This window comes from Rhinichthys klamathensis, unplaced genomic scaffold (assembly GCF_029890125.1).
Source record: "Rhinichthys klamathensis goyatoka isolate OS25496 unplaced genomic scaffold, OSU_Roscu_1.1 h1tg000209l_1, whole genome shotgun sequence".
Taxonomy (NCBI): domain Eukaryota; kingdom Metazoa; phylum Chordata; class Actinopteri; order Cypriniformes; family Leuciscidae; genus Rhinichthys; species Rhinichthys klamathensis.
The window spans coordinates 1427188-1453872 of NW_026606734.1; the positions used below are offsets into that span (position 1 = coordinate 1427188).

General features: G+C 39.4%; 1 protein-coding gene across 1 annotated transcript; it reads left to right on the forward strand.

Moving 5' to 3' along the window:
- The first annotated feature begins 5050 nt into the window (after nt 1–5050).
- gfod1 (glucose-fructose oxidoreductase domain containing 1) lies at nt 5051–25420 on the forward strand. The gene is made up of 2 exons (XM_056263641.1): nt 5051–5986; nt 24447–25420. Exons 1-2 carry the CDS (start codon nt 5656–5658, stop codon nt 25367–25369), a joined length of 1254 nt encoding a protein of 417 aa, XP_056119616.1. The 5' UTR covers nt 5051–5655; the 3' UTR covers nt 25370–25420.
- The last annotated feature ends 1265 nt before the right edge of the window (nt 25421–26685 follow it).

Genomic DNA, 26685 nt, shown 5'->3' on the forward strand with positions numbered 1-26685 from the left:
CGTTACTCGACCGTCACACACTCTGGTAGGACGTTACTCGACCGTCACACACTCTGGTAGGACGTTACTCGACCGTCACACACTCTGGTAGGACGTTACTCGACCGTCACACACTCTGGTAGGACATTACTCGACCGTCACACACTCTGGTAGGACGTTACTCGACCGTCACACACTCTGGTAGGACGTTACTCGCCCGTCACACACTCTGGTAGGACGTTACTCGACCGTCACACACACTGGTAGGACGTCACTCGACCGTCACACACTCTGGTAGGACGTCACTCGACCGTCACACACTCTGGTAGGACGTCACTCGACCGTCACACACTCTGGTAGGACGTCACTCGACCGTCACACACTCTGGTAGGACGTCACTCGACCGTCACACACTCTGGTAGGACGTCACTCGACCGTCACACACTCTGGTAGGACGTTACTCGACCGTCACACACTCTGGTAGGACGTTACTCGACCGTCACACACTCTGGTAGGACGTTACTCGACCGCCACACACACTGGTAGGACGTTACTCGACCGTCACACACTCTGGTTGGACGTTACTCGACCGTCACACACTCTGGTAGGACGTTACTCGACCGTCACACACTCTGGTAGGACGTTACTCGACCGTCACACACTATGGTAGGACGTTACTCGACCGCCACACACTCTGGTAGGACGTTACTCGACCGTCACACACTCTGTAGGACGTTACTCGACCGTCACACACTCTGGTAGGACGTTACTCGACCGTCACACACTCTGGTAGGACGTTACTCGACCGTCACACACTCTGGTAGGACGTTACTCGACCGTCACACACTCTGGTAGGACGTTACTCGACCGCCACACACACTGGTAGGACGTTACTCGACCGTCACACACTCTGGTTGGACGTTACTCGACCGTCACACACTCTGGTAGGACGTTACTCGACCGTCACACACTCTGGTAGGACGTTACTCGACCGTCACACACTCTGGTAGGACGTTACTCGACCGCCACACACTCTGGTAGGACGTTACTCGACCGTCACACACTCTGTAGGACGTTACTCGACCGCCACACACACTGGTAGGACGTTACTCGACCGTCACACACTCTGGTAGGACGTTACTCGACCGCCACACACTCTGGTAGGACGTTACTCGACCGTCACACACTCTGGTAGGACGTTACTCGACCGCCACACACACTGTAAGACGTTACTCGACCGCCACACACTCTGGTAGGACGTTACTCGACCGCCACACACTCTGGTAGGACGTTACTCGACCGCCACACACTCTGGTAGGACGTTACTCGACCGCCACACACACTGTAAGACGTTACTCGACCGTCACACACTCTGGTAGGACGTTACTCGACCGTCACACACTCTGGTAGGACGTTACTCGACCGCCACACACTCTGGTAGGACGTTACTCGACCGCCACACACTCTGGTAGGACGTTACTCGACCGCCACACACTCTGGTAGGACGTTACTCGACCGTCACACACTCTGGTAGGACGTTACTCGACCGTCACACACTCTGGTAGGACGTTACTCGACCGCCACACACTCTGGTAGGACGTTACTCGACCGCCACACACTCTGGTAGGACGTTACTCGACCGCCACACACACTGTAAGACGTTACTCGACCGTCACACACTCTGGTAGGACATTACTCGACCGTCACACACTCTGGTAGGACGTTACTCGACCGCCACACACACTGGTAGGACGTTACTCATGAGTGTGTAGTGAAGGACCCTTTAAGTGAAATTCGTGCCTCTGAGTAATTTAAATAAAAGTGCTACACTTCATTATTAGGATGTGATTTCTTTCACTTCTAGATGCACAGGAACAGGAAGTGGATCCAGGAATGATGTAATAGATTAGAAATGTCACGCACTGACATGCTAAACCTCCTCTAAAACATGTTTTGGTAACATTTTACAATAAGGTTCATTAGTTAATGTATTAACTAACATATTGTTTAATGTATTAACATACACATGTTAATAAAAAGACAGCTGTTCATTGTTTGTTCATGTCAGTTCACAGTGCATTAACTAATGTTAACACGGTTTTAATAAAGTATTAGTAAATGTTGAAATTAACAAAGATTAATAAATGCTGTAAAAGTGCAGTTCATTATTGGTTCATGTTAACTAATGTAGTAAACTAATCTTAACTAATGAACCTTATTGTAAAGTGTTTTTTAATTTTTTTAACCCTTTTTTAAATTCTGTTATACATGAAATGAGCTCAAATTAATTGAAAGACTATACATCACAGGATCATTAAAAATGAACTAATAAAGGAAAACCGGTGATGTATTTGAACAAAACCAGCAACGCTTGTGAAGAGGTCAAAATAATCCGAGTGGCAGAAATAATAGTTTATTTGAGCAGTTTGAGCTCAGGCCTTCATCATCACGGCTGAGCGACTGCAGGTGTACAGCAACTCATTTAAATACAAGACAACATTCAAATGTTCAAATAACCAAGCAAGTCAGATGGTACAGCATCCACCAATCACGTAACACAACAGAAAAACACTGATTTAGAAATAGAGCAGCTCTTAAAATATACAGTTTTCAAATATGTATATATGAGAATATATGAAAATAGTGGTTTGCATGTATCCAACACCAGGTGGCGCTTTAAAGCATTGCCTGATAAACCGATATGAGAGTGGCTTCAGTGTTTTGATTCAGTAAATGAACAGTTATTCTCTATTCAAACGCATTGATTGACCTTTGCTGGTCCGAGGTCAAGAGCATCAGCCGAATCAATATTTGCTCTTCGAATTATTCGGTTTCAGGACACATGAATAAACGATGTGAAACATGCTCTTCACTCGCAAGCAAACCATCTTATTCTCAGAGAATAGTTGTTTAATTCTAACAGGATTAATTCCAAATTATTATTCTATTAGAATTCTTGGTTACACTTTATTTTAAGGTGTCCTTGTTATCGTGTAATTATAAGTACTGAGTAATAATAATTAACTACAGGGTTATGGTTATGATTCGGGTGTGGTTTAGGGTAGTTGCATGTATCAAGCACAATTGTGACCCTGGACCACAAAACAATCACTAGATCATTTTTTAAAGCTGAATAAATAAGCGTTCCATTGATGTATGGTTTGTTATGATAGGACAATATTTGGCCGAGATATGACTATTAGAAAATCTGGAATCGGAGGGTGCAAAAAAATCAAAACATTGAGAAAATCTCTTTTAAAGTTGTGCATTTATGTTTGTGATTTTGCTGCATTCACTCACAAAAATAAATGTTTTATATATTTACAGTAGGAAATTTATAAAATATCTTCATGGAATATGATCTTTACTTAATATCCTAATGATTTTTGGCATAAAAGAAAAATCGATAATTTTTACCCATATGTGTTGTTGGCTATTGCCAACCACACATAAACCCGTGAGACATGTGACTGGTTTTGTGATCCAGGGTCACAATTTATGGTAATTACTCTAGTAACTACATGTAACATGTTGAAAAAAGACACTGTTACCAATTTTTTTTTATTGTGATCTTTTTCTAAAGGTAATGTCCACCTTAATAATGTCCACCTTAATATTCTGAGTTATCAGTAGAAAGTAGAAACACACTGTAATCTGGGAGGAATATGATCACTCTGGTGTACAGAATAACACAGCAACTCTCCTTGGTTAATATATTATGTTGATAACACTTTACAGTAAGGTTCATTAGATAACATTAGATAATGTATTTACTAACATGAACTAACATTTAGCAATACATTTAGTACAGTGTTTATTAATCTTTGTTAATGTTAGTTAATAAAAATCCAGCTGTTTGTTCACGTTAGTTCACATTGCATTACTAACGTTAACAAATACATTTTAATAATGTATTAGTAAATGTTGAAATTAATATTAACTAAGATTAATAAAGCTGTAGAAGTATGTTTATTCATGTTAACTAAGGTAGTTAACTAATGTTAACTAATGAAATGTCTGATTAAATCATCATCACAGACTCATAATCAGAAGAGCACACACAGTCTACGGTAATACTGCATAATCTAAACCGTTTCCTCACTTTTTACTACGTATTTTTATTCTTTCAAGTAATGCAACAATTTTCAGTAAGAATAGAACATATTTTAGAACTCAAATTCTGTTTGAACTCTTCTGATGAGGTGATCAGAAAGGTCGTAGGTCAGAGTATAGTGTCAATCATCATCATCCTCCTCCATTCTGCCATAAGCAAGTTTATGAACATGCAGAAACAATGCAGTTATTGACTCACTGCTACTGTACTTTCCATCTGAATATTGACTCATGCTCACACCAGATGAACACATCATGATGACGGGCAGGTTTGAGCTTCCTTTGGAAACAATGATGCAGTGATGATTGCAATGGTGCAATGTTAGTGCTTGTGATATTTTATTCTTAAGCAATTTAACCCTTCTCACTCCTGGGTCTCCCCTTATTGTCTTCTATGCCATTTATTAAATGATTTTTAAACTAACAGTGATTCATTTGTCATCTTCTCGCTGGGTTATTGTGTTTCCGTTCACTGCAGTCACTGTCTCCCGCTGTGATCAAATGAGCTGTATGCATAATTACACAGCTTTGCTTATGAATATTAAGCATTTAAAGGGATAGTTCACCTAAAAATGTTAATTCTGTCATCATTTTCTCACCCTCATGTTGTTCCAATGCTGTATAAGATTATTTCTTCTGTTAAACACAAAAGAAGATATTTTGAAAAATGTTGGTAATCAGACAGTAGAATTTCATAGTAGGAATAAAAATACTATGGAAGTCAATGGGTACCATCAACTGTCTGGTTACCAACATTCTTCCAAAATATCTTCTTTTGTGTTCAACAGAAGAAAGAAACTCATAAAGGTTAGGAAAAACATGAGGGTGCCTTAATGATGACAAAATTTAAATTTTTGGATGAACTAACCCTTTAAGCATGCTGACGTTGCTTGGTAACCCTCTCAGCGTCCTATTACGCAACATTATTAATATTCATAAACCACGCCTTCACCGCCGTAGGATTCGCCAGCTAACCCAGCGCCCACCTGCGTATCAGCCAATCAGAACGCCCTCTTTATCTAACGTCACGCTGCGTAATTAATATTCACGCGCCACGCCTTCGCCATAGTAGGATCGGTGTAGTCTCTCCGGCGGTGAAGGGGTTAACGGGGAGTTAACGCGCCCGCAGTGGAGCAGATGATCGCAATATTGATAGCGAGAGGTGCGGAGACGCTACAACGCTTCTCGGAGACACATTTTACAAATATTATTTGGATTTAATTTGCATCGCTACGGGATCGTGACGCGACCTCGGCAGTGATGCGTTCGCGTCTTTTTGGATGATACAGAGTGAACGCGACGCGTCGCGCAGATACCTAAGCGGATACAAATCCATTTGTGAATATAATATTATATCATCATCGCGTAGATATTCAGACTAGGGAGCGTTTACCAATGCGCAGACGCGGGTCTCAGTGTGCAGGAGGAGGAGGATGATGATTTTGAGGAAGATGAATCCATCTCACCTTTTTCATTTGAATGAATAGTTATTGATTACTCTAGTTTACAGTAGATTGAAGACAGGGAGGAGGAACCCGAAGGCGCAATGGTCATAGTTGATGGATGCACTTTACTCAGGCTCGAACCTGCACCCGCCGGGTCTCCCGCCTCAGGTGTGTGAGCATCACTCACTCAGCCGTCATGTTGCCCGGGGTGGGTGTGTTCGGCACCAGTCTGACGGCCCGGGTCATCATCCCTCTGCTGAAGAACGAGGGCTTCTCGGTGAAGGCGCTGTGGGGTCGCACGCAGGAGGAGGCGGAGGAGCTCGCGCGCGACATGGACGTGCCCTTCTACACTAACCGGATCGATGACGTGCTTCTGCATCCGGATGTGGACCTGGTGTGCATTAACCTTCCGCCACCGCTCACGAGACAGATCGCCGTCAAGACACTAGGTGAGGGTCATGACATCAAAGATGATGGAAGCTTGTTTTGTCTAAAAAAAAAAAAAAATCTTGCAATTCTTAGAAAAAATGTATGCATTCATTTAATTTCATTCTGAGAAACGTGTCAAAATTCCGAGAAACATGTCAAAAATTGTGAGATGTACACTTAGAATTCCGAGAAGCATGTCAGAATTCCGAGAAACATACATGTCAAGATTGCGAGATGTAAACCCAGAATTCCGAGAAACGTGAAAGATTTCTGAGAAACATGTCAAAACTGCAAGTTCTGTCAGGACCACTCTAGTCAAATACGATTGGCAATTGCATACAGTTAGGATTAGCGATATTCTGTTCTGGGCGAGCAGCAATACCCCCCCCCCCCCCCCCCCCCCCCCCCCCCATTAGATATCATTAATTCAAGATTTTAAAGTACAACATAATTCAAGAATTTATTCTGATTCAAGGGGAATCAGATGCCAAATCCTGACTGTCGAGAGGAGGAGCTGTGGAGGGAGGAGGGTAATCACTCCTGAGAAACACAATCACTGCTATTAATACTGAAGGAGTTACACATGAATACGGTGATAGGCGTTGTATTCCTATAGTAGACGTGGATCAGCTGAGAGTCACTGATGAGAGCTCGACTGACGTGACCCTGTCCCTGACAGAACTGATGCTACCCTTGATATGTAAAGAATTCAGAGAAACGTCAAAATTGCGCCAAACGTCAAAATTGCGCCAAACATTTCGAGATGTAACCCCTGAATTCATAGAAATGTAAAAATTGCAAGATATAAATTCGCAATTGTGTGAAAGAAGTTTGAATTGTGAAATAAAAGATGCAGTAATCGTTTTATTCTGTGGTGGAAACAAGCCTCCCTTTAGATTGCATAGATGTTTTCCTGATGTTTTCCTGTAATCTTCACACCACTGTATCTAATACACTTCATGTGGAGGAATTGCTCAATGTTCCTCTGATGCTTCTCATGAAGGAGAGCGCGTGTCAGATCATGTTTCTGTCAGCTTAGGTGTGGCTTTAATATATGACTCCTTCAGAAAACAGAAAACGGACTTGCATCACCAACCATTACATCAGAGTTGTGTTTTCCGGTCAGTAACGCTCCACTGAGAAACAGTGTTTGTGCAGCCGACTAAATTGGCCATTTTCATATCCAAAAGTTTTATTCACACAAAGCCTGAACCATCGCTTTATTACAAAGTCTGAAGCAGTTCACGATACTAACATTCAGTGCAAAAAGACCTTTAGGAAGTTTGTTTTCATGGGTTCATCATCATTTTATGGACTCTTTTGCAAATGGACGTATTAAAAAACATCTCTTTAGTATCTAGATCGCAGTGAAAAGAAATGGTAGCAAATTTCTCTGAATAAAAAGACTGAGAAGAGTTTCAGCAATGTCAGAGATATGAAGTCAAACATTTCACATCAAATGATCTGAGCCTCTTCACATTCAGTTCATATCTCTATACACTCACTGGACGACGACGAGTGACTCAGTTGTGTTTCATTCTCCAAAGACACTTTAGGAGAAGCATCTGAGACTTGTTGATAATGATTTGAGGATCTGAGCATTAATATTGTCCTCTGAGGAAGTGCTTCATGTGTTCATGACTGAGACCGAGATCTTCCAGAGGTCAACGCGAGTGCTTTCGTATCTTCAGAGCATCTCAGGCGTGTGTGTGTGTGTGTGTGTGTGTGTTGCTTCTGGAGTCAGTAGAGACGTTTGCAGGTGTCCAATAACAGTCAGAAATAACCTGAGGAATTATTCATCTCTGAGGACCATGACCCCAAAATAACCTCAGACGGGAAGCATCAACAGAGTGGATTATCCGCACTCATTCTTTTGGCTAGTCTTTCCATGTTGAAATCCCTATATTTAGCTCTACACAGCATTAAATCAGTATTATAATTAGATTATAGAGACCCAGAGTGTTATATGTGGTTGCTAGTTGCCTTAAATAAACGAGTAAATTATGCCCCGTTTACACGAAGGGAAGACGCAGATATTTCCCTGTGGTTTGGCCTCTCATTTACACGAAAACCCCGTTTTTATCACAGTAAATGATTATTTCTAAAAACTCTGGCCAAAGTGGAGATTTCTGATAACGCCGGTTATGTGTTGCCGTGTCGACTGGGAGAAACGGGTCCTCAAACGTCACATTATGCGCAAGAAAATGCTAACTTTTTTGAAAACGATGTTGTGTGCACGATGTTATTATTGAAAACGGAGGGGGGGAATATCCGTTTCTCTGAATACCCGGCTATGTGTAAATGTGGCCTGAGAGGAATATTGTTGCTGTTTCCTCTTACCAATAGCAGTGTTGTCATTCTTGTCAGGTCATGTGACCTCAGCTGTTCCTCAAGTCAGGTTAGTCACATTCACATCATGGAAACTTTACACTAGCTGTGATTTACCATGATAAGAAACTCATAATAAGAAGATTGTTTATCTATAGAGTTCATTACGGTCATAAAATCCCGTCACGCGAGTTTCCACATGCTGATATTGAACATGTTTACCTTGTGCTCTCGTAAACGCGAGTAGACACGGTGTTTCTGGCCTGTTGTGTTGGAGGATTAGTTAGCACTCGAGTTTAGCACTGGTTTAGTTGTGAAATGTGTCAATAACAGAGGTAAAAGAGCATTGTGAGTGTTCAGCTCTGAGTAAACATGTACTTTAGGGCAAATATTTGAGTTGTGCTTGTGCTAATGTGTTCCAGCTAATCCGTTTAAGAAGATGATTGATTTTTCTCCTTTTTATCTCATTAAGTTAATGTTAAAGCCAGGACGGAGGATCTGCTGGCACACACACACATATTAGCTGTGTTCCAAACCTAGTGAACCGCTAGCTGGGCAACATTATAAGCACATCCAGGTTGTTCTGATGGGATAATCGACATCTTTCTCGTTTCTTCCATCTCTTGATGATCAGAAGCTTTAACAGAAGCTGCAGTTATTTCTAATTTTGAAAGTATTTTGAAACCTCGGTCACTTCCTCTTTTGAAGGTGTGTGTGTGACGGTGTTCTGCGTCGACGAGGATCATGAGATCGGATGGAGTGAGATTGGACATATAGTGGCAGAAACGCTTGTAAAGTCACTCAACAACAGCTCGAATGAAGTGCATGTGATGCTCGAGGTCTCATCCAGCGCTCCTGGCGCTCCTGCGAGAGTTCAGGGGATTCTGGGAAGTTTTTCTGAAGGCTTTTTCTCCTAGTCATCTCATCTCAGGCCCGCTCAATCTGGGGGAGAATCTGATTGTGATTGCAATTTAAAATGCAATTGTTATTACTTTTATTTAAAAAAAAAAAAAAAAAAAAAAAATTAGGGCTGTCAAATGATTAATCACGATTAATCACATCCAAAATAAAAGTTTTTTTTACATAATATATGTGGGTGCACTGTGTATAATTATTTTGTATATATATAAATACACACACATGCATGTATATTTAAGAAAAATATATAATTTATATATATATAATATTTATATTTATATATAATATAAATTATATATAAATCTATATACAGTATATACATGAAAATATTTCTTAAATATATACAAGCATGTGTGTGTATTTATATATATAAAATAATTATACACAATGCACCCACATATATTATGTAAAAAAACTTTTATTTTGGATGTGATTAATCACGATTAATCATTTGACAGCCCTAAAAAATTTTTTTATATATATTTATAGTAAATATTATAATTTTAATATTTCTTATTTTGTATAAAAAAATTATTTAGTGAAAATAATAATAGTTATTATTATTATTATTATTGCACAATGTTGTGATTATGTATCAACTTGATTATTATTATAATAGTCAAATTTATATTTAATCATGGAATTTTGGACCAAATTGTGCAATAATTATTATTAATATTAGGATTATTTTCTCTAAATACAAATAGTATACAAAATATGAAATATTACAATAATGTTTACTATACGTTTTAAAAAAGTATTTAAGAAAAGCTGTTTTGTACGTCATCTAGCTGAAGGTTTTTCATGTATTTTTCATGCATTTCATCTCTAAGTTTGCACTGGATTCAGATTTGTAATTATGAAAAATTGTATTATTATTATCCATTTTTTAATGTTGGCATTTTACCAGAACTTGTGCACACGTACACGATGAGTGACAGTGACCTCAGTGCGTCCTCCATTTTGGCTGTTGAATAATGTGGCAGTGCTGTGCTCAATCAGGTCCTCTTCTCCTCTGCTGGCGCTGAGGATTATGAAAGCGTGATTTGCCACTCGACTCCAGTGGAATACATTAGCATTTCCAGCATCTGTCCCGTGGGCTCCAGCGTCTCTGTCCTGATGCTCACATGACTCCCTTTAGGCTTTATAAGGGGTTATTATTTATAATCTGACATGGATGAAAGTGAGGCTGTGAGGGAAAGACATGCAGTTTGTTTAATATGTTGTACATCTTTCTTAGTCTTGTTCTTTTGATCAGAAATGCATCTTTCCACAAAAATACTAAAGGTTTGAAGATGAAACCTGACATTGGACAACTTTTGAACACATTACGCATGTGACAAACACTCACAACAGCAACTGAACGCGGCAGCATCATGGCAGACATGACTAGTTTATAATATAAAGCATGTAATATGTTCTGAAACTCGAGCCAGTGAAAGTGTTGGGATTGAAGAAGTGTGTTGAGGAAACTGATGGAGCAGATCTACATGAGACCAGTGTGTCCTTCCGTTGTGATTTGTCCCGCTGATGTGAGTGTGTGTGTGTGTGTGTGTGTGTGTGTGTCGGCGGTGTCCTTCAGTTGTGATTTGTCCCGCTGATGTGAGTGTGTGTGTGTGTGTGTCGGCGGTATCCTTCAGTTGTGATTTGTCCCGCTGATGTGAGTGTTTGTGTCAGATGTCTGGCTTCGGTCCACCGGCTCAAACACTCTTGCTCATCTGTGTGAACTGCAGGGACGGTCTAAGAATAGACGAGTTTGTGACGAGTGTGTTTCAGTACGGGACTAACTACACTGTTTCACAAGGGATGACACAGCAGTGTGTGTGTGTGCAGGCCCTGTAACCCCCCCCCCCCCCCAATTTTTTTTTTAAATTAAGTTTTGTTTTGTTTTTAATCCATTTTTTCCTTTTTATTTTTTCTGGATCCCTTTTTTTCCATGTTAATTTTTCTAGGTTTCATTATAATGGTTACATTTAAATTTTAGCAATCAAAAGCATGTCTTATTAATTGTAAACTTGTACAGTTTAAGAACAATTTATTAAAAGTTTGACAATAAGTAATTTTTAGGTCACTATGAAATTAATTTATTTTTCCCAAATTCCATTTTTTTTCCCATTTAAAATGCTCTGGATTCTTAAAAAAAAAAAAGCATGTCTAATCAAATTACTTCATAAAACTTTAGCAATTTAATAATAAGTACAATACAATACTTCTATTATATAACAATTATTGGATTCTAAATTAATGCTATTATGCTATTAATGTATTATCAAATACATTAATTGTAATCAAATGAAAATGTGTGAATATTTTCTGAAGAAAACCGTGTGATATTCTTGTGAAGTACATTCTACTGCATATTTCTGTCACAATTTCTTCAAGTTAAAGCAACCGTTCGTGTTGTTGAGCTGCGATATATCTGATGTTTCTCTGAAGCACAGGCCTCTCCGGTCAGCCAGCCGTCCGAGGGCCCGGAGACTCCCGTTCCCACGCTGAATACCGCTCTTGTTTCGGGAGTCCCCCGGCCCGCCACCTTAAGCTTCTGCTCCACTATAGACATGCTAATGTGTGCTGGGAGAGGAACGCGCTCTGAGTCCTGTGAAATTCTCTTTGTTGGCTGAAATGAACTCTTTCAGTCTGCTTTCTCTGAGCATTCCTGAGCATGTGTGTGTGAGGCTGTCGCTTCATACACTGTTTATCCGTCTCGTATAAGCATGACTTAACTTCACAGCAGTGCACTGGAGCATGTGCTGCTCTTTACCCACGTCTGTGCTCAGTGCCTTTCAGCCTGTGACACTCGCTGAAGGCAAGGTGAAGCTGCGCATATTCTGCATTTACTCCATATTTACACGGCCTGCATTTACAAGATGTTTTATAAGGAAGCAAAATGGTAATTTTGCAAGTGTTTGATTGTTAGTATAAATGTGTCGTAGCAAATGCTGGAGGATAAAATGATGCTATGTAACACTAGCGTTTGTATTTCCGGTGTATGATCAACATCTGCAGAATAACTGACTCTAGAAACGTTATCATGCAATCTTTTATTTACCGTAGTTAAAATTTTATGTTATTAAAGATTCACATACTGTATGTCTGTGTCCTTGTTCAAGTGATTTCATACTAAAATAATAATAAATAAAAAATCTGTTACTTTAAGTAAAATAAACATTCACTGAAATAAATTAAAATAAAAGATACAATTTTTTAAAATTATTTTATTTCAGCCAAGGCACAAAAAAAAATTCATCTTTTTTAAAAAATAACTGAAATTTAGAAAAAAATCATTATAAACTGAAGTTTATAATGATATAACAATTTATAAAAACAGGGGTATATTTAAAAAATAAACTAATAAAAATGCCCAAAACACACAAAAAAATTACTAAAACTTTAACTAAATTAAATTGAAAACTGTTTTCATAATAAATTTGTATTTAATCATAAATCCAGAAAAAATAGACAACACAGATTTTCTGAAAGAAAAAAAAAAACCATTTCATAGGGCTCTATTATTGTTAAAACTTAAATACATTATTAAACTTTTAAATTGTATGCATTCAGTCATCTTTTTTGGTAATTACAATTTATTTAAACCATTAAAACAGAATCCGGAAAAATGGAAAAGATGGAATTTGGGTAAAAAGAAATTAAAAAAATAATAATAATAAAAAAATCCAAAACAAATAAAATGGCAAAAACACACAACAAAATTACTAAAACTAAAATGAAAACAGAAAATATAAAAATAAAAATGAATTCAAACTAATAATAAAAACTGTAATAATAACGCTGATGTTGATGCAATAACGCAGTGTAAAAACACACACATATTTGGTAAACCAGTTCGTTTTTAATGTCACTGAAAGCACCAGGTTAGAGAAGCCACATGCGATCTCACTTCCTGTGGTTAGTGACTACATCCTGTCCTCGGAGCCTGGAGAAGGGTCTGTGTGTGGGTGGACTCTCATACCTTTTCATAAATGCTTAAAGAGCTTCTGCTATCCTGGTACCATGGTGTGATGTCACAGGAAGTGAGCAACAGGAAGTGCTCAGGGGTAGCGCTGCTAATGTCATTGTCTTAATAAGGCAAGAAGGTCAAACCACAATGTCTGATAACATCCTTCCTTTTCACTGCAGCGCCTTTTATGGAAGTTATGGAAAAATGGGGAAATAATAGTTTTATTTTATTTTGCATTCAAAATCTAAAATATTATGCACACCTGTTAGTTGTTTTGCATTCGAATAAATGCATATTTTCAAATATATAAGCAATTTGTTACAATTGAGTTGTATTCGTGAGGTCAGTAAAGAACAGATGGCTTATGATTTGTCATTATCATAGATTGTGTGTTTTTCTCTTTACTCGAGAAGTTTAATCTTTCAGGGTTAGATTAGATTTACTGTGAGGCTTTTGATTTCACTAAATATCCCATAGTTTTCATAATATATGCTGTTTCTTGCGCTATAATAGCATAACTCTACTATTTCTGCTCTATGCAGTATGTATCCTAGGTGTAGTATATGAATTTTGGTATGTAAATGAAGTCATGTGACTACAACATAGAACATTGCTTCAAACACTTGTTTTAAAATATTGTTTTAAGCACTGCACAGTATTCAGTATTACACTAGTATTTCATTCTGAAAACAGCCAAACGTTTCAATTCTGTGCGACTTTGTTGTCACATGACCTCATTTACATATTCCAGGTTTTATTCAGCATATTCTCAGAAATAAATACTGATTCACGTCGCATTTCTATTCCATTTTAGTGTAAAAGTGTGTATGTTTGTCAGTGCACAATATACTTAATGCATACAGCAAAACTAGTATGAGTAGCATCCAAATCTAAATAAAGTGTCACATTTGTCAAAACTTTCCAGACTTGTCTTAAATATACTGTCTGGTTTTGCACCAAATATAGTACGGTTGATTTAACCAGAAGCGCTCAGTCGCTCCTGACAGTTTCAGTGTGTGTGTGTGTGTGTGTGTGTGTGTGTGTGTGTGCAGTACTGACGGCTTGACTCCAGACGGATTCAGTGTCTCGGCAGAAGTGTGAGTCTGCAAAGAGAAAGAAAACAAAGAGAACAAAACAGAAATTGACCTGTCAATCAGATGACATCATACTCAGGCCCCTCGCAGTGACCTTTGACCTCCGCATGCTCTGATAAAGTGTCATTTCAGCTGGTCTATGCAAACATTTGGCTTTGCATGCGAGGAAAACAGCCGTGATAGTCAAATGCTCTTCTGACAGATAAACTCTATCTATAATACTATAATTCTATCTTTGAAGAACCAGCAAAACTAGAAACACGTCAGCAGTGAGAGAGAAATTCGACATATTCTGGGAATGTTTAACCAATTCTGTTGAAACAAATGCTGGGATAGTTCGGCCAAAGATGAAAATACCATTATTGTTTAATTCTTAATAAAGGCTGTTTTTCGTGCAGTTAACAGGGATTGAAGCTTTCAAGGAAAAGTCCATAAGTCTCATGCATATTCCAACTCCTCCAAAGTCATATGGTAGTTATGTGAGGAACAGAGTCAAATGTAGGTTGTTATTCACTAAAAGCTTCAGATTAACCCTATCTCTCCTGTGCATGTTCATAAGAGTGAATCATTTAGTGAATCAATGAATCGTTCTTGTGAGTCAGATCCTCTCCTGGTTAATCTGGTTCACAAAACCAGTATGAATGTCCCTGTTCACATAGAAAGAAAATGCATGGAAAATAAAAAGCAGCCGATTCTTCCGAACGTGATGTTGAGTAAATAATAATGACTGAATTTTCCTTTAACATCGTTTTGCATCCCTTTATTATAATTGTAAACATGCATTTCACAACATGCCCGATCACACACAGATGCACATTAACTGAGACAGAGATGGCCTGTGTCTCGCATCTCACACACAACTGTTCGTTTGACTGACTGGATGCTTTTGGATTTCGAGTCGCATGTCTCTTTAAATTTGCAAGTGGTGTTTGCTGTACTGAGTGTTGTGGGTGGTTGCCATGGCACTGTTAGGTGGTTGCTAGGGTGTTCTGTGTGTTCAGGCTGTTTAGTAAAAGTGATGTTTGGGATTTTTCGCTGTGCAACTTGTAAAAACCTTCTGGAAGTCTGAAGTCTCCTAAAATGTTTGTCATGGTTATGTTTCACTAACTAACGCCCGTTAGCCATATATGATCCAGATAACACTCGCACCTCTGTGCTAAAACAACTATTGCTGGAGCTGTAATTATTGTTGTTGCTTGATTAGTTTTGATGAATGAAAGAAATAATGTAATGATTATTTTGCATGTGGTGACGTATCTCAGCAGGATCTGATAATCCAGATATTCATAACTCTTCAGTCTTCAGTCTGCGATGTCATCATCATTCATGAGCCTCAGAAACACAAGATCCAACCGGACCGTCTTTACCATTCAACATCAAACTACTATTGACCATATTTACATTCCTATATATTTATATAATAATATATTTAGTTTTACATAAATTGTTTATTTGTTTATTTATTTGTTATATATATATATGCAATACATTTTATTGTATTACATTTTATTTATTAAAATTAATTATATTACAATTTATGTATTTAATACTTTTATATTTATTTGCAATACTTTTTTATTTATTTATTCATTTTATTTATCTCAAATTATTAAGAATTTTGTCTATACATACATTTTATTTATTATGTATATATTTAATTATATATATAATATATATATATAATTATTATAAATTTTGCCATATACATATAAATATATAAAAAATACATGTATACATTTATAATTATACATATACATTATACATATACACTCACCTAAATGATTATTAGGAACACCTGTTCAATTTCTCATTAATGCGATTATCTAATCAACCAATCACATGGCAGTTGCTTCAATGCATTTAGGGGTGTGGTCCTGGTCAAGACAATCTCCTGAACTCCAAACTGAATGTCAGAATGGGAAAGAAAGGTGATTTAAGCAATTTTGAGCGTGGCATGGTTGTTGGTGCCAGACGGGCCGGTCTGAGTATTTCACAATCTGCTCAGTTACTGGGATTTTCACGCACAACCATTTCTAGGGTTTACAAAGAATGGTGTGAAAAGGGAAAAACACCCAGTTTGCGGCAGTCCTGTGGGCGAAAATGCCTTGTTGATGCCAGAGGTCAGAGGAGAATGGGCCGACTGATTCAAGCTGATAGAAGAGCAACTTTGACTGAAATAACCACTCGTTACAACCGAGGTATGCAGCAAAGCATTTGTGAAGCCACAACACGCACAACCTTGAGGCGGATGGGCTACAACAGCAGAAGACCCCACCGGGTACCACTCATCTCCACTACAAATAGGAAAAAGAGGCTACAATTTGCAAGAGCTCACCAAAATTGGACCGTTGAAGACTGGAAAAATGTTGCCTGGTCTGATGAGTCTCGATTTCTGTTGAGACATTCAGATGGTAGAGTCAGAATTTGGCGTAAACAGAATGAGAACATGGATCCATCATGCCTTGTTACCACTGTGCAGGCTGGTGGTGGTGGTGTAATAGTGTGGGGGATGTTTTCCTGGCACACTTTAGGCCCCTTAGTGCCAATTGGGCATCGTTTAAATGCCACGGCCTACCTGAGCATTGTTTCTGAACATGTCCATCCCTTTATGGCCACCATGTACCCATCCTCTGATGGCTACTTCCAGCAGGATAATACACCATGTCACAAAGCTCGAATCATTTCAAATTGGTTTCTTGAACATGACAATGAGTTCACTGTACCAAAATGGCCCCCACAGTCACCAGATCTCAACCCAATAGAGCATCTTTGGGATGTGGTGGAACAGGAGCTTCGTGCCCTGGATGTGCATCCCACAAATCTCCATCAACTGCAAGATGCTATCCTATCAATATGGGCCAACATTTCTAAAGAATGCTTTCAGCACCTTGTTGAATCAATGCCACGTAGAATTAAGGCAGTTCTGAAGGCGAAAGGCGGTCAAACACAGTATTAGTATGGTGTTCCTAATAATCCTTTAGGTGAGTGTATATATATACATAAGTTCTATCATATATTTTTTTTGCATTATATATATACACTCACCGGCCACTTTATTAGGTACACCTGTCCAACTGCTCGTTAACACTTAATTTCTAAGCAGCCAATCACATGGCGGCAACTACGTGCATTTAGGCATGTAGACATGGTCAAGACAATCTCCTGCAGTTCAAACCGAGCATCAGTATGGGGAAGAAAGGTGATTTATGTGACTTTGAACGTGGCATGATTGTTGGTGCCAGAAGGGCTGGTCTGAGTATTTCAGAAACTGCTAATCTACTGGGATTTTCACGCACAACCATCTCTAGGGTTTACAGAGAATGGTCCGAAAAAGAAAAAACATCCAGTGAGCGGCAGTTCTGTGGGCGGAAATGCCTTGTTGATGCCAGAGGTCAGAGGAGAATGGCCAGACTGGTTCGAGCTGATAGAAGGGCAACAGTGACTGAAATAACCACTCGTTACAACCGAGGTATGCAGCAAAGCATTTGTGAAGCCACAACACGCACAACCTTGAGGCGGATGGGCTACAACAGCAGAAGACTCCACCGGGTACCACTCATCTCCACTACAAATAGGAAAAAGAGGCTACAATTTGCAAGAGCTCACCAAAATTGAACAGTTGAAGACTGGAAAAATGTTGCCTGGTCTGATGAGTCTCGATTTCTGTTGAGACATTCAGATGTTAGAGTCAGAATTTGGCGTAAACAGAATGAGAACATGGAACCATCATGCCTTGTTACCACTGTGCAGGCTGGTGGTGGTGGTGTAATGGTGTGGGGGATGTTTTCCTGGCACACTTTAGGCCCCTTAGTGCCAATTGGGCATCGTTTAAATGCCACGGCCTACCTGAGCATTGTTTCTGACCATGTCCATCCCTTTATGGCCACCATGTACCCATCCTCTGATGGCTACTTCCACCATGTCACAAAGCTCTAATCATTTCAAATTGGTTTCTTGAACATGACAATGAGTTCACTGTACTAAAATGGCCTCCACAGTCACCAGATCTCAACCCAATAGAGCATCTTTGGGATGTGGTGGAACGGGAGATTCGCATCATGGATGTGCAGCCGACAAATCTGCGGCAACTGTGTGATGCCATCATGTCAATATGGACCAAACTCCCTGAGGAATGCTTCCAGCACCTTGTTGAATCTATGCCACGAAGAATTGAGGCAGTTCTGAAGGCAAAAGGGGGTCCAAGCTGTTACTAGCATGGGGTACCTAATAAAGTGGCCGGTGAGTGTATATATATATATATATATATATATTTATGATAGAACTTAAAAAATATAAATATATACACACATACACATATATATATATATATATATATATATATATAGGTAGAGAATCTCGAGTAGAATCTGTCAGAAGATGGCGTAGGTTTGTCAGGATTGAGCAGGAAGGTCAGGGGTGACGGAGTGTGTGACGGAGTGTGTCCTGACGGAGTGTGTCCTGACGGAGTGTGTGACGGAGTGTGTCCTGAAAGCGTCTCTGCCGTCCCGCTGGATCAGCTCGAGGCGTTTGGCTCAGAAAAACACAATGACGAGGAATTCACCGAGACACAATAGAGTGAGGCGTTACATCACGACCAGAGATGAGCGAGTCACAGAAGCGTCCGCTGGGACAGAGATGTGCAGATACACACTGAACACGTGCCTCACACACACAACTAACTGTTTTAAGTCGTTCATTAGAGACGGTCGGCTAATTGCGTCGTGCATTTGAAATACATGGACGTTTAGAGTAACAATGCATTTGTGTCGCTCAGTGAGTTATGAGCGGCGTCTGCACGAGGATGATGCACGTCGTTCTCCTGCACTTTGCGTGTGTTTTAATGTGATGACGGTCAGGCTGTGGTTTACTGTCCCGCAGAGACACACAGGAGCGTTCGCTTCACAACACACTTCCACAGCGGATCAATGCCTTTATTTTCATCTGGAGGAGAACACACAGACACTGTATGACACACAGACACAACAGATCATGTTTTACTGGGGATTTTTCACAGTTTGCAATTATATGTGGCTGACTGGAGTGCTCACTTGGAGATTACTCATGAGACTACTTAGAGATGTTTAAAATCCGTAAATCATCATATTAGAGTGATTTCTGAAGGATCATGTGACACTGAAGACTGGAGTAATGATGCAGAAAATCAGCTTTGATCACAGGAATAAATTACACTTTACTATATATTCACATAGAAAACAGATGTTTTACATTGTAAAAATATTTCACATTTTTACTGTTTTTACTGTATTTTTGATCAAGTAAAAATGCAGCCCTTTCAGACTCAAAAACATTTTAAAATCGTAATTATTCCAAACTTTTGACCAGATCATTTTGGATCACAGCTATTCTGTTCCGGCAACAAAAAAACCCGTTTGAAAACAGTCATTATCTTTGCAAAACGGTGACACACACAAACATGTCCTTCTTCTCTTAACATGAACATGACACATCATGAGTGTCCCAAGAAACGGTTTTCCAGCTGAGATCAGATTTGGAAAGGAGCGTTGTTCTGCTGAGCGTCTGTTCGGCTGGTTTCTTATAAGACTGAATCCACAGAACACACACACACACACACACACACACACACACACACTCATCCATCACAGCGCTTTCACATGCTAATGCTGGATGAAGTCAGCAGAAACTCTTGTTTATCAGCGTGTGTTTGTCACATCTATTCATCCTAACGCTCTTCTTTCTCGTCTAACGTCTTGTCTTCTGCTCAGTGTTTATCGTGACTCAATGGCACACAGTTCGAAACACTTGTACAACACAGACTTTAGTCCTGGACTATTGCGTTTATTAAATATTACTGGTGTTTACGAGGTTTTTAAGCTTGAGTCGTGTGTGAATGTAAAGCTTCCTGGTTTTCTGGAAGTATGGAGAGCATGTTCACAATAATACATGGATCTGATGAAGGATATTCCTCAAATGCAATGCAAACGCTCTGGATAAAAGCTTATCTAGAATGTAAATGTATTTCTGTATAAAGTGTGTCGTGTGCCATTCAGAACTGAATTCAGATTCCTTTTAAATTGCGATACCGTTCCTCATTTCAATCGAGGTTGCAATGTGAATTTAAATGTAAGGAAGTAAGATTTAAATCAACTGAAATTCAAACGAAGTCAAAAACACAAATGCACTTTTTAACTGAGCAAAGTTTGATAAGATAAACTTTAGATGTTGACTTGAATGTTATTTGTTTTAGCTCTATTTGGATTGTAAAGCAAGAATAACCAGTTTTATTTCCCGGTTGTCATTTCCTGAGATATAACTTGTAAAAAAAAAAAAGACAAAGTTTTAAAATAATTATTGGAGAACGTTTTACAAGAACATACTATTTCAGTCTTTCTACATCAAACATTCACATTTAATGCAATGTGTTACTTGCTGTTTCTTTGAAATTATTTGTGAAATTTACTAACAATTTCTGGGTGAAATTAGTTTTCGGTAAACAGACAAATACAAACAAAACAGAGCAGAGCACAAACACATATTTTTGCATCTGTATGTTGATATTTAGTATTCTCTCTTTGCTATGTAAGATGTTTCTGTGTGTGTGTGTGTGTGTGTGTGTGTGTGTGTGTGTGTGTGTGTGTGTGTGTGTGTGTGTGTGTGTGTGTGTGTGTGTGTGTGTGTGTGTGTGCTGGCCTAGTCTCTCACATGATTTGTAATTCAATCTCTGAATGGCCTCTAGCTCTCCGTCAGAGTCTCTGTCCTGCTGTCGTGATTTGATGCTCTTACAGTCAGTGTGAGTGTTTATGTTCTCAGTCTCATGTATTACAATCTATCTATCTATCTATCTATCTATCTATCTATCTATCTATCTATCTATCTATCTATCTATCTATCTATCTATCTATCTATCTATCTATCTATCTATCTATCTATCTATCATTATATCATTCGATCTATCTATCTATCTATCTATCTATCTATCATTATATCATTCGATCTATCTATCATTCTATGAATTTTATATAAAAATATTATGCAAAAGAAGTTAATTTCTTTTTCACAATTTTCTGTGGGTCTTTGTCTCATTTATTAGGATTGAATGGTGTTATTTAGCCTTGGGTGTATATAATATTCATGATATATTCATGATGATTTTGATGTTGATATAATGTATTAAGCAACATTGTGAGTGTTCAGAGGGTGTTTTGATATCGTCTCTGATTTAAACATCCGTTGGAATTGTGTGTGTGTGTGTGTGTGTGTGTGTGTGTGTGTGTGTGTGTGTGTGTGTGTGTGTGTGTGTGTGTGTGTGTGTGTGTGTGTGTGTGTGTGTGTGTGTGTGTGTGTGTGTGTGTGTGTGTGTGTGTGTGTGTGTGTGTGTGTGTGTGAGCTCATGGACCGAGACTGTGTTTGAATATTGTGTGATGGAGTCGAGCCGCTCGCTGTGATTAATGTGAGCGTGAGGTCAGTCAGATCTCTGCCGTAAAGATGCAGCTGAATCCTATCTCACACACACACACACACACACACACACGTATTATCTCTCCATTCATCACTTCAGACGGAGTGGAAATGTGAGATCAGGCGGTTGTAGGAATCTATTTCCAGCACACGTTACAGGACCAGTTTTACTCGCTTGATTCTCTGGGTTAGGATGTTTTCTGGACCCTGAGGTAATGGGTCAGGAGTGTGTGTGTGTGTGTGTGTGTTGTGCAGGTACTATGGATTAATGCTGGTTTGATCCCTAGAGAGGAAGGAATTGCAAAGCCTTAGTGTCCTTGCACTAATGAACTCACTCTCTCTCTCTCTCTCTCTCTCTCTCTCTCTCTCTCTCTCTCTCTCTCTCTCTCTCTCTCTCTCTCTCTCTCTCTCTCTCTCTCTCTCTCTCTCTCTCTCTCTCTCTCTCTCTCTCTCTCTCTCTCTCTCTCTCTCTCTCTCTCTTACACACACACGGGGAGGGCTGATGACATCCTCTGAAAAGGAAAGTCGTTTCAGAAGCAGAGCAAGTTATTTTTTAATGGAAGGTCATGAAGACGCTTTTATTCTGTGGAATAACACACACACAGTCATTCACAATGTGTGTTTGAGAGAGTGAAGACAGTTTGAGCTCTGAACCGACATAGATGTATTTTCTCTTCTCACACACTGTGTATTTCTATAAATGGGTCAGCTGGATTAATATCTGACTCGGTCTCTGTAATGTGAGATTAGCCTGCTAGCGTAATGCTCAGTTCGGTTCGTCTGCGTTTCACGTTCACTGCTACTCTTCTGTCTTACTGCTGAATTACTTGTTTTGTTGCACACTTCTGTTCAAAAGTGTGATGTGAAGATTAAATGATGTAAGAAATGAATACTTTTATGAAGCAAGGATGCATTAAATTGATCAAAAGTGGCATTTATAATGTTACAAAAGATTCTATTTCAAATAAATGCTGTTCTTTTGAACTTTATATTCATCAAAGAATCCTTTATCAGAGTGATTTCTGAAGGATCATGTGACACTGAAGACTGGAGTAATGATGCTGATAACTCAGCTTTGATCACAGGAATAAATGACATTTTACTATATATTCACATAGAAACAGATATTTTAAATTGAGAGAAAAAATCACAATATTACTGCTGTTTTTCATCAAATAAATGCAGCGTTGGTGAGCAGAGGAGACTTTGTTTTTGCATTCATTTTTATACATTTGTATTCATTATAAACTGCAGGTAATAAAAGTGTTGTTTTTTATTGATATAATCGACTTACAGTACGGTTCAAATACACAAACCTCTCTGTAAGACACTTCATTGTTTTGAAACCAAGTCTGGCATCACATTGAAATTAATATTTAGGAAAGGTTGCCCTCTGCTGGTATTTAGAGGAACTGAAATCAAAGGAAACCTGTAATTAGAGCTGTTTAATAACGAGATTGTTCCACACAAAATATTCTATTTTCATTTATACTGAATAATATTTAGGAACACTTTATTTCACAGTGTCCCTGTTACACATGTTACATGTACTTACTATAGTAATAAGAGTAAATTGTTCATAGTTACATGCAACCGACCCTAAACCAAACCTTAACCCTAATAATATAGTAAGTACATGTAGTTAATTACTATTACTTAGTACTTAATTACACTGTAACACACATACCTGTTACTCTTTATTTTAAGGTGTCATTTACAGTGTAATTATATATTTAAGTAAGTAATATTAAGCAACTACATGTACTATAGGGTTAGGGTTAAGGTTTGGTTGAGGGTTAGTTTCATGTAATTATGCACAATTGACTGTTATTACTACGGTAAGTACATGTAACATATGTAACAAGGACACTGTAAAATAAAGTGTTATCAAATAAAGTGTAACCATAATTCACTTTGAAACAATTTTCACTCCGAAATCGCTAGTAAATTTCACAAATAAAACATACTCCAATAATCTTTTATCTCCAATAATTATTTTACAGATGAGATCAGAAATTACCTAATGTCTTTTATGAAAAGAGCAAAACTGGGAGTTGTGAAAAATATGGTACACCGGTGTTTTGCCAGATGAGAAGTTTATTTATGTATCATCTTTATATCTCCTTTAATTCCTTTTATAACTGTTTTAATTTGCTTTTATTTTGTGATTAATTGAATTCCTTTCTGTGTAAAGCACTTTGAATAACCATAGTGTATGAAATGTACAATATAAATAAATAGACATACTAATAGTATGTCACTAATCTCTGTGGCATGTATTTTAGGTGATTTTGTTTTAATATCTACACGTCTAACGAAACAATTTTCACTCAGAAATTGCTTTTAAATTTCACAAATAAAACATACTCCTACTCCACTAATATTTTATCTCCAACATTTTTTTACAGATGAGATCAGCAATTCCCGGTTACCCTTTATTTTAAGGAGTCATTGTTACAGTGTAATTATATATTTAAGTACTGAGTAATATTAATAAACTACATGTACTTACTAGGGTTAGGGCAGGGTTTGGTTTAGGGTTAGTTGCATGTAATTATGCATAACTTACTGTTATTACTATGATAAGTACATGTAACATATGTAACAAGGACACTGTAAAATAAAGTGTTACCCAATTCCCTCATGTCGTTTAATGTCTCTCTGGCTGTTTATGTGACGTATTCTCCGTGAGTGTGTTATAGTATCATCCACACGTCTAACGTTCCCTCTCGTTTCCTCTTCCAGGTATTGGTAAAAATGTGATCTGTGATCGGACGGCGACTCCGCTGGACGCCTTCCGCATGATGTCAGCCGCCCAGTATTACCCGAAGCTGCTGAGCATCATGGGAAACGTGCTGCGGTTCCTCCCGGCGTTCGTGCGCATGAAGGAGCTCCTGGAGGAGGGATACGCGGGAGAGCTCCTGGTGTGTGAGGCGCAGGTTCACTCCGGAAGCCTTCTCGGGAAGAAGTACAACTGGAGCTGCGACGACCTGATGGGGGGGGGAGGACTGCATTCGGTGGGCAGTTACATCATCGACTTGCTCACGTTTCTGACCGGCCAGCGCGCGGCGAAGGTGCACGGCTTCCTCAAGACCTTCGTCAAGCAGACCGACCACATCCGGGGAATCCGGCAGATCACCAGCGACGACTTCTGCACCTTCCAGATGGTCCTGGAGGGAGGCGCGTGCTGCACGGTCACGCTCAACTTCAACGTCCCCGGGGAGTTTCGGCAGGAGGTCGTGGTCGTGGGAACGGCTGGGAGGTTGAGGGTTTGCGGGACGGATCTGTACGGGCAGAAGAACGATGGCCAATGTGGACAGGAGCTTCTTCTCAAGGACAAAACGCAGATAGAGAATGCATCCCTGCCCGATAAGGCTTTCCGGGACATCCCGTCTCCGTATCTCACCGGCACCATCTGCATGGTCCAGGCCGTCCGCCAGGCGTTTGAGGAGCAGGACGACCGGCGCACGTGGGACGGGCGACCGCTCACGATGGCCGCGACCTTCGAGGACTGTTTGTACGCGCTGTGCGTCGTGGACACCATCAAGAAGTCGAATCAGTGCGGCGAGTGGCAGAACATCGAGGTGATGACGGAAGAGCCCGAGGTCAGCCCCGCGTATCTGATCAGCGAAGCCATGAGACGCAGCCGGATGTCACTGTACTGCTAATGCTAATGCGGATCATGCATGCTAGCATGGAAATGGATTATAGTCCCAAACGTCATCGCTTGCTGGAGTCACGAGTTAAAGCGCTGGTCACAGCCAGGCCAAATTCAGTTTAACTGTTAATGCGACTGTTCAGACCAATGCAATGTTGGGTTGCACTTTATTTTAAGGTGTCATTCTTACAGTGTAATTATACATTTAAGTGCTGAGTAATATTATGTACTTGCTATACGGTTAGGGTAGGATTAGATTTGGTTGAGGGTTAGTTGCATGTAATTATGCACAATTTACTGTTATTACTATGGTAAGTACATGTAAAATACTGTATGTAACAAGGACACTGTAAAATAAAGTGTTAACCAATGTTTGTTTGCACATTTTTTTTTAGTGTCGGTCCAGATCCGGCCCACATCTGGTACAAGTGGACTCAACCCGCACCAGATGTGGACTGGATCTGTGCCGACTCTATATTTCTGTCTGGGTACGCATGATCCTCAAATCTAAGAATGACGAGTTAAAGCCTGGGAGATGAAGATTTGCTGCAAAATTGCAAGATGTAAACTAAGAATTCTGAGAAACATCATATTTTTCATTGACCTGCAAATTAAAAACGTATTTCTGCTTTTCTAAAAAGTATTTCAGCTGAAGTATATCAAGTATTTCTGCTTTTCAAGTGCCACCTACTGTCATTGAGTGAATCTGCATTTCATTCAGCCTGTTTTTATGCATTGGTCTGAACAGACAAATCATTAGTGATGTGTGAACAGGCCTTTAGAGAGGCTGGATTCTGGGAATACTGGAAAACTCCACCGTCCTTGAGTCGGTGCAACTGGAGGAAACATGCGTTTGTGCCTCGAGTTGATCTTGTGTTCAAACATCGGCTTCTGGGACTTTGAGTGTCCAAGCGCTGGTCAAGTATGCAATAAAACCTGCTGTCGGGAGAGAAACACAAGGCCAGGCGTTGCTGAAATGCCTCTGTTCCTGTGACGGAGAGTGCAAAAAACAAACATGCACTTTTGCTTTACAGTCTGACTTCAGTTTGAAGGTACCATTTTTTTTTTTAACATTGTTTATTGGTGTAAGTGCAACCCAGACACGGTCATCTGGCGTCTCTCAGCACGTGTTTGCATGCTAGCGTGAGTGTGTTCAATGTGCACAAGTGACTGCAAATGCATGAAATCTCCACTCACCGACCGTAAACAACAGGATTCGCTGTGTGTTTCGAGCTAGATCTGGACAAAACACAAGGAATGTCAGATGTGTATATTTATAATCTCAATGTGTGTGTGGTATCTTGATCATTATTGCTGTAAGTCTGA